Raw genomic sequence first — 13,636 nt, 5'->3', positions numbered from 1 at the left:
ATCACTTTAAGCAGCCATTACTTCCCCCACAGAATTCTGGGAAATGTAGTTTCTTAAAGGAGCTGAGAGTTGTTGTATCTCACAGAGCTACAATTCCCAGAGTGGTTCAACAGCTTTTCCTCTTCCCAAGGGATTCTGAGAATTGTAGAGGGGGAATGGAGGGATTAGTATAAGGCAAATTCAGTGGTGGAAACAATGCAGTGCTCCTGACCTCCCCACTTGCCCCCCCCCAATCTCCTGGTAAGCAGCTGCAGTGCAACCAAACAGAGGCCAGGGGAGCAGCGCAGCTCCCCCAAGCGCTCTGCTTCTGCTTATAACTACCGGTAAAACAGGGGGAGTGAAAATGGGACTTGGTGTTTGATTGTGTGTTCCTTTGTACTTAATCAGCTGTTTACTGAATTAACTGTTGGATGCCGCATCTGATCCACCCACCTTCAGAAAGGCCCTTATACCTTCTTGTGTTTCTGCACATGACTTTCTGCCTCCCGATCATTTTCTCTTTTGTCCCTCCCGTCCAGCTGCTTCAGTATCTAGGAAGAAGAAGCGAAGAATGGGAACGTACAGCCTGGTTCCCAAGAAAAAGAACAAAGTTTTGAAACAGCGGACTATGATTGAGATGTTCAGGCTCCATTCCACTTCAGGTGCCAAGGTGAGGGCTGTGGAAGAGAGCGAGGTGCTTGGTGGATGAATGGGTGTCAGCCAGAGGTGGTGGTACACACCAGCAAGGAACTTCTCTTTGTGCAGTGTAGCTGTATAATCCAGGTAAATTGTTTGTTTTAGAAGAAATGTGACTTATCGCAACAGGCGACAGACCTTTTTTGGCTCTGCTTCTTTCTTAAGAATGCAATGGTTCTATTGGATTGGACCAAAGGCCCATCTAGGCCATCGTCCCTCCATCTCATAGTGATGCCCCAATGGAAAGCCTTCATGTGGTCTGTGAGGGTTAACAGTCCCTGCAGATATTTGTGGAGGAAAGGAGACAGGGGAGCACCCATGGTCAACCCATAAAATGATATATTCAGTAAACCTAGTTGTAGACCTCTTTATTTTTAATTACTTTGCTATTGCATTTTAAGATTATGCTTTCTCCAGTTTGCTCAGGGCAGTGTGCATAGGCCCCGTCCCAACTTTATTTGTTCAGTACAGACAGGGTAGGGGGACATCTGTGGCCCTCTGCTTGTCATTAGGCTCCAACTCCCCATCAGCATCGGTTAGCGTGGGCAACGGTGAGGTGCGATGGGGGCCTACTGACATTCCCTGCCTCTGGTTTACAGGACTGCAGCCTGAAATAAGCAAGCAAGGAGTGGGAAACCTTAAGTCCTCCAGATGTGGTTGGATTCCAGTTCCTATCACCCCTTGCTAGCAGGCTCCTTGTCCCTCGTTTAATGCAAAGTGGAATCTGTATAGCAGGGGAGGGAAACCTTGACCCTGGTGGCCAAACTGAGCCCTCCTGACTTTTCTGCCTGGCATTCAGGGGTCTATGCAAGACATAGTTATCACTAGCTCTGCTCCATGCCTTCCTCAAGTACTTTTGCCTGGCTGTAATCTGTCCTTGAACTGTGGTAAGGCCTCTTGCTTCCTGCATGGAGAGGTGTGTGCAGGGGTGTAGCATTCTGTTTTGCTGCTTGAAGCCACTGCGTCTTCACCGTGGCCCTCAGAAGGTTTCCACCAGTGAAGGTGGCCCTCAGCCTGAAAAAATGTGCTTACTTCCCTTTCGATTTAACTGTTTGTCCACATGGGTGCATTCAGGTTGAAAAGGGCGATGCTAGCCCTCATGTGAATGGGGAGAGCTTAGATGCGGATTCTGAAGAAGAGGACTCAGATGAAATGGAAGAAGACAATGAACGTGGAACTGAGCAGCAGGCTGCCTTCCCTGCAGAGGAGAACAGAATGGCTAAGGAGGGAGTTGTTGATGGCAGCCGTGCCAGAAAGGTGATTTGAATGTTTGTTTGAGATGCTTTAGGACAAATTTTAGCTGTGATCAATATAGGTGGGAGTAAAGGAAGCGATGGAACCCAGGTGGCGCTGTGGTTAAACCACTGAGCCTAGGGCTTGCTGATCAGAAGGTCGGCGGTTCGAATCCCTGTGATGGGGTGAGCTCCCGTTGCTTGGTCCCAGCTCCTGCCAACCTAGCAGTTCGAAAGCACGTCAAAATGCAAGTAGATAAATAGGAACCGCTACAGCGGGAAGGTAAACGGCGTTTCCATGTGCTGCTCTGGTTTGCCAGAAGCGGCTTTGTCATGCTGGCCACATGACCTGGAAGCTATACGCCGGCTCCCTCGGCCAATAATGCGAGATGAGCGCGCAACCCCAGAGTCGGTCACGACTGGACCTAATGGTCAGGGGTCCCTTTAAAGGAAGCGACAAGGTGAAGCAAGAGTTTGTGGTGTAGCACAAAGCTGCTTTCCACCACCACCCTAAAGGGCTCAGGTGCCTGAGTGTTCTCCAGGTGTTGTTATATCCATATGTTTCAAGGAGGAAATGGGAGCTGCAATATTAGGTCAGTTAATTGGGTTGATGGGTCAGTTAAAATATTTTGTTCATTCTTTTTTAAAATCCTGGATAAATTGGAGCACAGGCTTGTTATTTTTTAAATATTTGTTTTAATTGCCACGTTAAAAAAAACAGTGTTTTATTAAAGAGTTATATTAACTTTGCAAGCTGCATTTCTCACCCCCCCCCCCTTCATGCCATCACTTGCTCCTCTGCATAGTCACCAGTCAGATTAGCTTAAAGTCCTAGAGATTCACAGGGTCATAAATGACAACAAAAAAATAATCCACTCTAATAGCCCTTAAATGTTTCCAAAACAAATGCACATTTGTAAATCGTCATTGTTGATGGCATCTTCACATTGCTTCATTTTCAAAGTGTATTCTGTCCCTCAAGGAGAAAGCAAAAGTTTTCCCTGGGTAGCTTTAAAGAAATTTAAATAAAATGCCAGAAATCTGCTTCCACCTTAAAAAATAATCTCTCATACAGGAGGCAGCGATTATTTTCTGAGAGTTCCCACTGCAATATGTGGGGGGGGGCATTATCTTAAAAAAATAATAATTAAATAGAAGCTTGATTCCACTCCCCACCTTTCAGAATTTTCAATTTGCATGCAATCATATGCAGATTTAATCAGCGAAAACCTGTACTGTACAATAAATTGACAAAAGGCTTATTTTAATCAGGAGGTAAAAAGTTTATGGCAGATTTGATCTCTCTCTTTTTCTCTCCTTCTCCCCTAGCCACCTTCAGTTGGATCTTTTTAAAATTTGAAGCATAAAGCAGTAAAGAGAGATGTATTGGTGATTATTGGTTCAGTTGGACCCAAATTTATTTACTCATTTGTTGCATTTATATCCCACCTTTCCACTCCAAAGGAGCTAAACATGGTGTACACTGTTCTCATCCTCCTTGTTTTTTACCCTCACAACATCCCTTTGAGGTAGGTTAGGCTGAGTGAGCTTCAACACCTGAGTGGGAATTTCAATCCTGGCCAACCCAGATCAAATTCCAGCACTCTAGCCAATACAGCACCCCTAAGGAACACCCATTCTTAACCACTGCAACACCCAAAATGATCATTCATTCCATGCACCACAACATCTACAGTGGAGGTGAAAGGGACAGAAGGCTTAATGGCTCAGTGCCGATTCCTCCCCCTGGTTTTGTAAGGGGGTGGGGTGGAAAAATGACACCCATATACTCACATACAATACCAAAACAAAAACAAAACAGAGCTCTTAAACATTACAAGTTTGTTACTGTAGTTAACTTACTTTTAACCTAATACAGTGTTTATAGAAATGAGTTCCAAATATCGTTAAATTGGCCCATGTGTGACAGATGTGCCCAGTAAAGGGCACAACTTACGACCCATTCCATGGCATTCTGCAGCAGCTCTGGCCTCTGGTCTCTTCTGGCTCCACTATCTAATCTCTGAAGACCAGCGTACAATGCAAAAACACAGCTGCCCGCAAAATGCAACAAGGCTTATTTTGCAGATGGGAATTAAGCATCAAGACCACATCAATACTAACCTGCCAGCGGGAGTGAGCCTTGAGGCTTGGTGCCTCAGCGTAGGAGTTGCTCTGGCTTCTTCCCTGGAATGGAATCTCTGCCTTGGGAGTATCTGCGGTTTAGTTTCTGGTGTAAACTACAGATAAAGGGAGGAAAACAGTCCCCCAATTAGAGCTGCAGTGTAGATAATTCATGCCTGACACATGCCACAAAACCCTGAAGGCACATTCCAGGCTGTGTGCTGCTGCTGCTATTATTATTTAATAATTTTATTATTTATGCCCCACTCATCTGGCTGGGTTGCCCCAGCCACTCTGGGCGACATACTGCACATACATAATAAAACATAAAACATTTAAAACTTCTCAATACAGGGCTGCCTTCTAAAAATTCTTTATATTGTAGTTATAGTGTAGTGTATTTATCTCCTTGACATCTGATGGGAGGGCATTCCATAGGGAGGGTGAACAAAACGAATAAAATAAATACCTAAGTACCAGAACCAGGGACCATGAGCATGTATTTTCACATGTGCACCTGAAACCTGCTTTGTGTGTACAAATTTAAGGTGAGCACCCAATTTAGGGCTGTAGCCAACTAAGCTCTATGAAGACCCAGTGGAAATTAGTGGATCTATGTTAGTCATATGCATTAATTTCAATGAGTCTTCACTGAGCAGGACTAAAGCACAAACACAAGTGCTGTATATTCCGGCGTATAAGACGACTGGGCGTATAAGACGACCCCCAACTTTCCCAGTTAAAATATAGAGTTTGGGGTATACTCGCCGTATAAGAAATACGACCCGGTGTATAAGACGACCCCCGACTTTTGAGAAGATTTTCCTGGGTTAAAAAGTAGTCTTATACACAGGAATATACAGTAACTTCTGTTGCATTAGTCCTTCAGCCAAAGCAGAACAAAGCAAGGCTGCAAAATTTAAACCAGGTAACAGAATTTACATAAACTTAAAAAACAACTCTATTCCACTATTTAAAAGTAGAGATTAATAAAAGTAATAATTAAGACTAGTAAAATGACAACATATTCCTATTGAAACATACTAAAACACATTTTAAAAAATGTAAAACGTATAAAATGTAAATCTATATTAAGGTGTGTTTTTCATAATACTGGATACAGCTGTTGGTTTGCTGCACCCAGCAAGCTGCTTCTGGGTCAAAAGTGGGCAATACTGTGCTACGTGAACAAATGATCTGACCTGGCATAAGCCAACAGCCTCTGTTTTTTAAGTGGGTGACAGTTTTTCTCATTCGATGTACTTTCTTGCCCATTTCCCTTTGGCTACCACAGATTGTCCATGGTGAGTCCGAAGAGGAGCAAGACTCTGTAGATTCCGGGGAAGATGAGGAAGACGGTGACGAGTCTGACTTGGTGAGCTGTTCCTCCTGTATGCCTTTCCCACCTCAGTTTATGTGTGCAGCAAGAGTGATATAGTGAGAAGCACCCATGCAAGGCTCAGCGTTCTTCCTGATGATAACATTTAAAAAACAAACAAAAACTTTTTTGATCCAATTGCTCTGCCTGCTTTTATGGGTTTCAAACAAGCTGCTGATTTTCACCTTCTAAGCAGTTCTGTGTTACAATAAAAGTTTATTGATTTCTTGTCAGGCCTCAGCAGGGGTCTGCCCTTGCTTGCCAGATGCCAAGACAAGGGCGTGGTCCAGACCGGCATGGTCGAGGCTGGAGCAAGCAGGACAGAAGCAGGGGCGTAGTCCAAACAGGGACTATCCAGGGCCATCTTTCACAGGAGGCAAGGCAAGACACCAGGAGTCTGCTGCTGCTACTGTTGTTGTTGTTGCTGCTGCTGTTGCTGCTGCTGCTGTTGCTGTTGCTGCTGCTGCTCATAGTGACCCAAATTGCTCAGACTGACGAGGGAAACCCTGTGGCAATGGCTTTTAATCAGCCTCAGAAAGCCAGGATTGGCCTGTAGATGATCAGCTTACCGCAGCCTAGGGGGTAGTACCCTTGTACTGTGGCACTTAGACAGGTTTGTAGGAGAGGCATAGTACCAGGGATGCTGGAGGCAAGGCTCTGGTTCCTGACGAATGGGTGCTTCAATTCACGACACAAATGCGCCACACCACAGGCCCTGCACTATACCGCACCACGCCCCATATATATGCACACTTTCCCCCATGTGCTTTTCTTTCTCGTGTTTCAAATTCTGCCTTGGCCTTTGATTCAGCCGTTTCCCCTTTCTTTGCCTTCTTTGCTGATTTCAAATGATGGGAGCTGCGCTGGAACCTGCAAGCATAAAGACTTTTGTTGGGTTTGAATACAAGGGCTCTCAGGTTTGAATGCTTGCTCTGACACAGAGCCTGTTTGGCTTGCATTGGGCAAGTTCCTGTACCTTGATAAAACCAGTGGTAAGGCATATTGGTAGATTTATTGCAAAGATGAATATTGTCCTGCTTGCCTCAAGCCATAGTTTGCAGCTATATCTGAACCGGTCAACTGTGGTTTGGGCATGGATGTATGTCTCCAACAAAATACTGAGAATGCACTTCTGGATAAGATTTCCACAGTGCAATCTTAGGCGTGCTCCCTCAGAAGTAAATTCCATTGTATTCATTGGTGCTTACTCTTCGGAAAGTGTGCACAAGCTTGCAGCCTTGTTCTTTCAGTCAAGTTCTTTGTTTGATCTAGTGTTAATTCAGGCACAAAATGCATTTGCTACTCAATGTTTGTAACAGATCTGAGATATGTCAACTGATTAAAGAATTCTTAGTGAATCAGTAAGTTGGTTTTAAAAATTATTAATTTGTGACCTTCTAAAAATTTGCACAAATTAATATATTACTGAAACTGTTCATGGAAAGCGATAAATACTTTAGTTTTGCAGTAGAATATTAAAAATGAACTGGCATTAGTTGCACACAAGTTGAACTGTTAAAGTGTTCTCTCATTTAACTGGTATTACTTTACCAGAATCTAATCCACTAGATACATATAGGTTTAACATTTCCACTTCCATCGTTTGAAGGATCAGATCCGAGACCAATTTTGGCTTACTGAATGGTTTAAACAAGCCTTCCAAACCAAGATGGCAAGCCACAGTTTGTTCCTGGTTTCGAGGACTCACGGAAAGCAGACTTTATGGGTTCTGGTGTAACTGTAAACTATGGTTTGATATCCTTAAATTATTAATTAAGCTGAGTAAGTGATGGGAGGAGATAGCACACAAACACAGGGCTTATTTCTTGTCCTAACCACAGCTGAATGGTCTCCAGGAATTTTGTTTGATCTTTTTTCTTTTCTTTGTGTTCAATATGCTGATTAATTGAGTGGTGGGTTGGATTTTCATCTGGTATTAAAAGTCTTGCTGATCAGCCTTGTTGATTTTAATCAGTGAACTTCTTCAGCCTTTCTGGCTTAGTGAGATGCACAAGTATGAGGGCTCCCAGAATGCAGTTTTCAGCCACTTTGCTCCTCTCTGGACCTTTTTATTGTTGCACTTTGCTGAGCTAATCCAAGGTTTGGCTTAACATGTCTCCTGAACCTGGGACTTGTGGTTAAGTGCTCTCCCCTCAAGAACAAAACTTGGCTGCAGTTCATTATTAGCAAGCCAGAGACCTTAGTCAAATCATGGCTTGGCTCAACATGACATGGGAATTTGAAAGGATCAGAGAGGAGCAGAATCAGAGGGGTGTAGTTGAAAAGGAGATGTGCCCTGGGGAGAGTCTCATGGGCCAGATGAAGAGGCTTGGAGGGCCACATTCAGACCCCAGGCCTAAGATTTGCCACCCTTCATTTAAGCATCAAAAGAGGTTGTAATCGTCCCACCCCAAAATATTTCTGCTTCAATCTTGCACAGACTTGGGCTTTCTTTTTAAAAAACCTATTCAGTGGCAGTTAAGTGCATATAATTGTGCAACAGGATAACATCTTGTTCCCAGGAGTTAGCTGACAGACAGTTAAGGATTTTCTTTTTTACTCCTCTGGTTTAGCCTTGTTTTAAACCTATCAGCCACGGTTATAAAAGCAGATAGGATACCTTTGGATACCATATTGTCTTACATCGAATGTAACCAAAAGACTATAATCTGAACAGAAAAAGAGAGACATTGCACATTCTTTTGTAATTAATGAAAATATTTGATAAAAACTATTATTTAAAAAAACTAAAACAAATGTAGATGTGGGATAAATGTCCTATTTGCAAAATTTTGTTCCAATGGAGCAGAATCCCTTGCCCTTGTTAAAACACCTCAAACTTGAATTTCTCTGGAAGGGCGAGTTTTGCCTATTAGTAAGTTGAGTCAGACTGTCCAGTATTGAATCCCTGCTGTACTGGTGATCAGGCTGCAGCTGTAGTCTTCCTTTTCAGGACAAAGCCAAGCCTGTGCTCATAAATACGGGCAGGGATAAGCAGAGCATAGATTAGGATCTGCTGGAAAATAGCTGGGTGATCTGCAGTACAAGAACAACAAGAGGTTCTCCTCTTACATTTTAAGACATTGTTATTTCAGTGTTCTTTTTGCCTGGGTGGTAACCATCTGGCCTGTTCCCGACATGATGATCCTGGCTTCTTAAACTCTGGTTGGGAATTAATAGGGGCCTATCCACTCCTCCCCTCTTGCTCACTGGCTTTAGTGCTGGGATCCTTGCTTAAACTTCATTTCCCCGTTGCATTAAAACCAGGGACCTGTGGTTTAATGGTGGCTTACCAGGATAAAAGATCCCTTTAGGTGAATCAACATCAAACCACAGTTTTGGGTATCAAGACTCAATTGAGAACAGCAGTTAAAAGAGACATGGATCTAAATGCTGAAGGTGATAAGAGGTAAGTGAATGACCTTCATAAACCATGGTGCAACCCAGTATGGCCTGGTTGACACATCATGCTAAACCACAGGCACAAATGAGCCACAGTGACTCCTGGGCTTACTCTCCTTTCCTTTCCCCTCTCCTCCCACACACATACCAGAGTAGCAGTCCAGAGTCTTTCTTTTCTGCCTTTGGTTAACTTCAGTTTGTTGTATTGTTTTGTTTGACAAATTGTGGTTAACATTTACTGTGGCTAGTTTAAAACATGCCAGTTTCAAACCATGGTCTCTGAGCAAGCAAGCTTTTGAAAATTGACCAATCTAAAAAAATTAATGTTAATCACAGTTCTGGGTCTCATTGTCACGGCAAGCTGGGGTTCACCAAAAGTGTGTGCATCTGAATTTTCTGGAGGCTCACTGTGCTTTATTCCTGCTCATGCACATTTTGCTGAATATTGAACACATGAAGACAGATTGTCTGGATTTGTTGCTCTTTGGTTTTGCTCCTTTCTTGTGCTTTGCTGATCAGCCTTTTATTTGTAATGATTATATCTATCATCTATCTGTGATTACTTTTGATTGTTAGGTGTTTTATAAAGTTCTTTTTCAGCAGAAGAATGGGGCAAAAGTATTTTTAAAGAAACAAATATGCGGCTAGAAACCAGAAGTAAAATGCTTTTATACTATGCACCTGCCCTGAATAGTAAAGATTACATGATATAATAAAATGGAAAATAAGTGAGGTTGGGCAAAGTTGCCTACATCACATCATAAGGATCAGGCCAGTGGCCCATTTAGTCCAGCATCCTGTTCTCACAGTGACCAACCAGATGCCTCTGGTAAGCCCACGCGAGCCTTACTTCTCCGGATCCATCACCATCCACTTCTCAGCCCAGGTAGATATTCTCCCAAACCACCTTGCAATCAAAAATCTGAACAATCATAAAGTTCCAAGAGATGTGGGATGCGTATAGTGGAGTCTTCAGGTCCCTGACAGGTGGAGCTGATCTTCTCATCAAAAAGTCCCTGATAAGATTCTGAAGGACCTCAAGATGCCACAGAAAGCGTTTTTAGAACTTAAGAAAAGTCCTGCTATATCAGGCCAAAGGTCCACCTAGTCCATCACTTTGTTCTCACAGTGGCCAACCAGACTTTCCCCTCCTGTGGTTTCCAGCAGCTGGTATGAAGAGGCGTACTCCCTCCGACAGTGGAGGTGGAACATAGATGTCATGGCTAGTAGCCATTGGTAGCCTTAGGTTTCTCTTGGTAGAGAAGTTGGATTGGCTGGATACACACAAGTTTGGCTGCAGAGGAAGTTGAATACAGGAATGAGTCTGAGACTAGTGATTTATCTCCAAGCTTGCGGATCTCTTTGTACTACCTTGGCACGTGGTGGCAGTTCTGTGGTATTTTCACGGAAGGAGCTATATTACGCAACACAAGACGTGCCAGTCTCTGTGGCTGACCTAAAAATGGTAAAGGGAGAGGCAATTTCAATAATAATAATAATAATAATAATAATAATAATAAATAATTCTATATGGATATTGAATACAGTCAGGTCAAGGACCTGACTGAAGCTCCGAGACCACTGTGTGGTCCATGGGCCACAGCTTAGGAACCCCTGATCTAGGCAAGAGTCAAGAAGCTCAAGCTTTCAGATGGCCCCTGGTGGGTTATGGGGGGAGAGTAGAGGATTGTATTTCTGAAATACGTTGGGCTTTTTAAAAACTCAGGTGCTTTTGAGAGCCTTGCCTCTCTCCTGTTGCCTTCTAAGCACAAAGAAAGGCGAAGGGCATAGCTTAGGATCAGTCAGGCCACTGCTTTCCTGAAGCAGATGCCTCCTATGGTTTTTGCAGAGTTCGGAATCCAGCCTCAAGAAGAAGGTGATGAAGAAGAAAGGCAAGATGGACAGTCCCTGGCTGAAACCCACCCGGAAGAGGAGGCGGAGGAGTAAAAAGAAACAAGCTGGTGCATTGGGTAACAGGATCAAATGTGTCTTATTTTCTATCCCTTCACCCCAATAGTTTTTGTTCAGTGGAGACTGAGGCCCCAGCCATACTATACATGTAAAGTAGCATCGTACCACTTTAAACAGCCAAGGCTTCTCCCCCAAAATAATCCTTTGAACTGTAGTTTATTAAGGGTGCTGAGAGTTGTTAGGAGGACCCCCCCCCCACAATTCCCACCAAAGAGCAGTTTTAACAATCCATTCCTCTTCCTAGGTAACTAGGAATTGTAGCTCTGTGATGGGAACAACTCTCTGCCCCCTTTGTTGTTTGTTGTTGTTTAGTCATTTAGTCGTGTCCGACTCTTCATGACCCCATGGACCATAGCACGCCAGGCACTCCTGTCTTGCACTGCCTCCCGCAGTTTGGTCGAACTCATGTTCGTAGCTTCGAGAACACTGTCCAACCACCTTGTCCTCTGACGTCCCCTTCTCCTAGTGCCCTCAATCTTTCCCAACATCAGGGTCTTTGACAAGGATTCTACTCTTCTCATGAGGTGGCCAAAGTATTGGAGTCTCAGCTTCAGGATCTGTCCTTCCAGTGAGCACTCAGGGCTGATTTCCTTCAGAATGGATAGGTTTGATCTTCTTGCAGTCTATGGGACTCTCAAGAGTCTCCTCCAGCACCCTTAACAAACTACAACTCCCAGGGACTCTCAAGAGTCTCCTCCAGCACCCTTAACAAACTACAACTCCCAGGATACTTTGTGGGAAGCCATGACTGTTTAAAGTGATGCGACGTGGCTATAAATGTATAGCACAGATGGGGGCTGAGAAAGTTCTTTCCTCCTTCATTTTCAATTTGGGAAGATGAGATAAGGCTCAACCCTTCCCATTTGCCATTTCTCCCGGCCCCCAAATCTTCAAAGGTGGTTTTCTAAGCAAAGTAGTTGCTGCTCTGGGACTTGCGCTTAGGCGCCAGGGGGTCTACCTTTTCATTCTTTTTAAGGAACATAGGAAGCTGCCTTGTACTGAGTCAGACCAATGGTCCATCCACCTTGGTATTGTTGCCTACATAGACTGGCAGAATTTTATGCAGGGAGTGTCTCCCAGTCCTAATTAGACATGCCAGGGATTGAACCTGGGACCTTCTGTGTGCAAAGCAGAAGCTGTTCCACTGAGCTAAGGCTTTTGCTTCCTAAATAGTGTTGCTTTGGCTTTCCTCTCCTGGGCTGAGAAGGGCAACTGGTGTGTCCGGCAAACCTTTGCTTATAGAGAAATGATTGGAAGAGGTAGTATCCTCCATGGGTGAGGGCAATACTCTTCTCCCAAGAGGCTCAAGATCTTACAGGGCTTAGGGGGAAAGTTCTGCAGGCCCTCCTCAGTCTGTCTCTTATCCTTGCACCAATGCTTGGTAAAAACCACTTTGGTCGTTTTAGTATCTGATCGGTAGCTCAGAGCGTTTCTTCCCTCCTCATACTGGCTCTTGGACAGTGACACGATTTTAGGAGAAGGAAGAGGCTTTTTAAAAAAAAACCAAAAAAAAACCCTGCAGGGTTAATGTCTGGCTCTAGATCTCCTGGCTGACTAGGCTGGCATTGTGCTTTGTTGGAGGGAGGAGGGCAACATTATTTTGGGGTGAGGAGGGGTGTGTGTGTGTGTGTGTGTGTGTGTGTGCGCGCACTTGTCTCTTGGAAATAGCAAATAGGAAAAAGAGGCATGAACTAAATCCCTGCTAGAGGTTCTCACATTTGTTTTCCTTAGCAAACCCTGCTTTACTCATTGAGAGGCTGCACAATTGGCTCTTTTTTTTTTTTGCCTTGAGCCAGATGTCTCCTGTCCCCTTCATATTGTTTTCTACACCATTGGGTCTCTTTTTAAGCACTGCTGAGATCTAAAGTCCTTTTACATCAGGGTGTGTAGGGTGAGTCAAGGCAAGCCCAGGTTCTTCTCCCTTCCTCTTTCTCATCTACGTTTCTGCTGCTAATGCAGTGCAGCAGCAGACAGATGTATCTGAAAGGGAGGACCTCTCCTTCTGGTAGCTGGCACCTTTTTCCCCCCCTCTCCCCCCAAAAAAAACAGTGCAAGGGTGGAGTGAAATCTGCCTTATTCAGGCAGAGAGAGTAGGGAGAAGGGCTGAAAAGATCAATTGGCCCAGTTGTTGCATTTTAATTATTCTATTAGCATCTGTATTTGCTAGAGATCCATCAGCCTGTAGCCTGCATATACAGTCTGCTAGAGATGAATGTGGCCTTTAAGAGAGAGAGGGAGAGAGAGACACACACACATACATGCATGCATAGTTCTTTTCTTTGCTATATAAATATGTGTATATTTTAAACCCAGGTTCGGAAACCTACAAGTCTTCCTTAGAGAGTGGAGAAGGAACTGGGGTGGAGAATAACATGGAGTACATGGAAGTCTCTCTGGATTCCTTGGATCTCCGAGTGAAGGGAATTCTATCTTCGCAATCAGAAGGTGAGTGTCAGCGTTCTAAATATGGCCATGTACCATTTTGGTTCTTTGTTTCCTTGGATTTCATTTCTCTGTATTAAGATGATGCCCCCTGGTGGCTGCTAATAGGAGAATGAGAAGAGGCCAAAAAGGCATATCAGTGGATCAAATGGAGAGCGAGAGCAAGGGAGAGCAGCTAGTGGATCACCTTTGACCCAGCAGTGTGTGTATGTGTATTTGTGTGGATGCTGCATGAAATCACGCTTCATTATCCTGATGGGAATATCCTGGGGAGCATTAAGGCTTTAGAACTCTCCTGGGTGCAGTTGTGATCTAAGACAATTTGACTAGTCCCTGTGGCTTTGTCCAGTTGGCCATGTTTTTGTTTTTTGCTTTCTATTTCCCCCTTGCCAAGAAAAGAATAAGAGCTGTT

General features: G+C 44.0%; 1 protein-coding gene across 13 annotated transcripts in view; it reads left to right on the top strand.

Moving 5' to 3' along the window:
* EHMT1 (euchromatic histone lysine methyltransferase 1) overlaps positions 1-13,636 on the top strand; it is a 138,831-nt gene that overhangs the window by 77,737 nt on the left and 47,458 nt on the right. For 11 of the 13 annotated variants that reach the window (XM_035112752.2, XM_035112762.2, XM_060270630.1 and 8 more), the window contains 6 exons: positions 519-649; positions 1,750-1,932; positions 5,326-5,406; positions 5,644-5,790; positions 10,661-10,781; positions 13,096-13,227. In XM_035112752.2, coding sequence (XP_034968643.1) covers positions 519-649; positions 1,750-1,932; positions 5,326-5,406; positions 5,644-5,790; positions 10,661-10,781; positions 13,096-13,227 — 795 coding nt within the window. The remainder of the gene's footprint in view (positions 1-518; positions 650-1,749; positions 1,933-5,325; positions 5,407-5,643; positions 5,791-10,660; positions 10,782-13,095; positions 13,228-13,636) is intronic. The other 2 variants (XM_035112753.2, XM_035112766.2) reach the window with 2 other exon arrangements.

Source organism: Zootoca vivipara, chromosome Z (assembly GCF_963506605.1).
Source record: "Zootoca vivipara chromosome Z, rZooViv1.1, whole genome shotgun sequence".
NCBI classification, from domain to species: Eukaryota; Metazoa; Chordata; class Lepidosauria; order Squamata; family Lacertidae; genus Zootoca; species Zootoca vivipara.
Note: the sequence above shows the minus strand (reverse complement) of the source record. Positions and strands in the feature narration are given on the sequence as shown.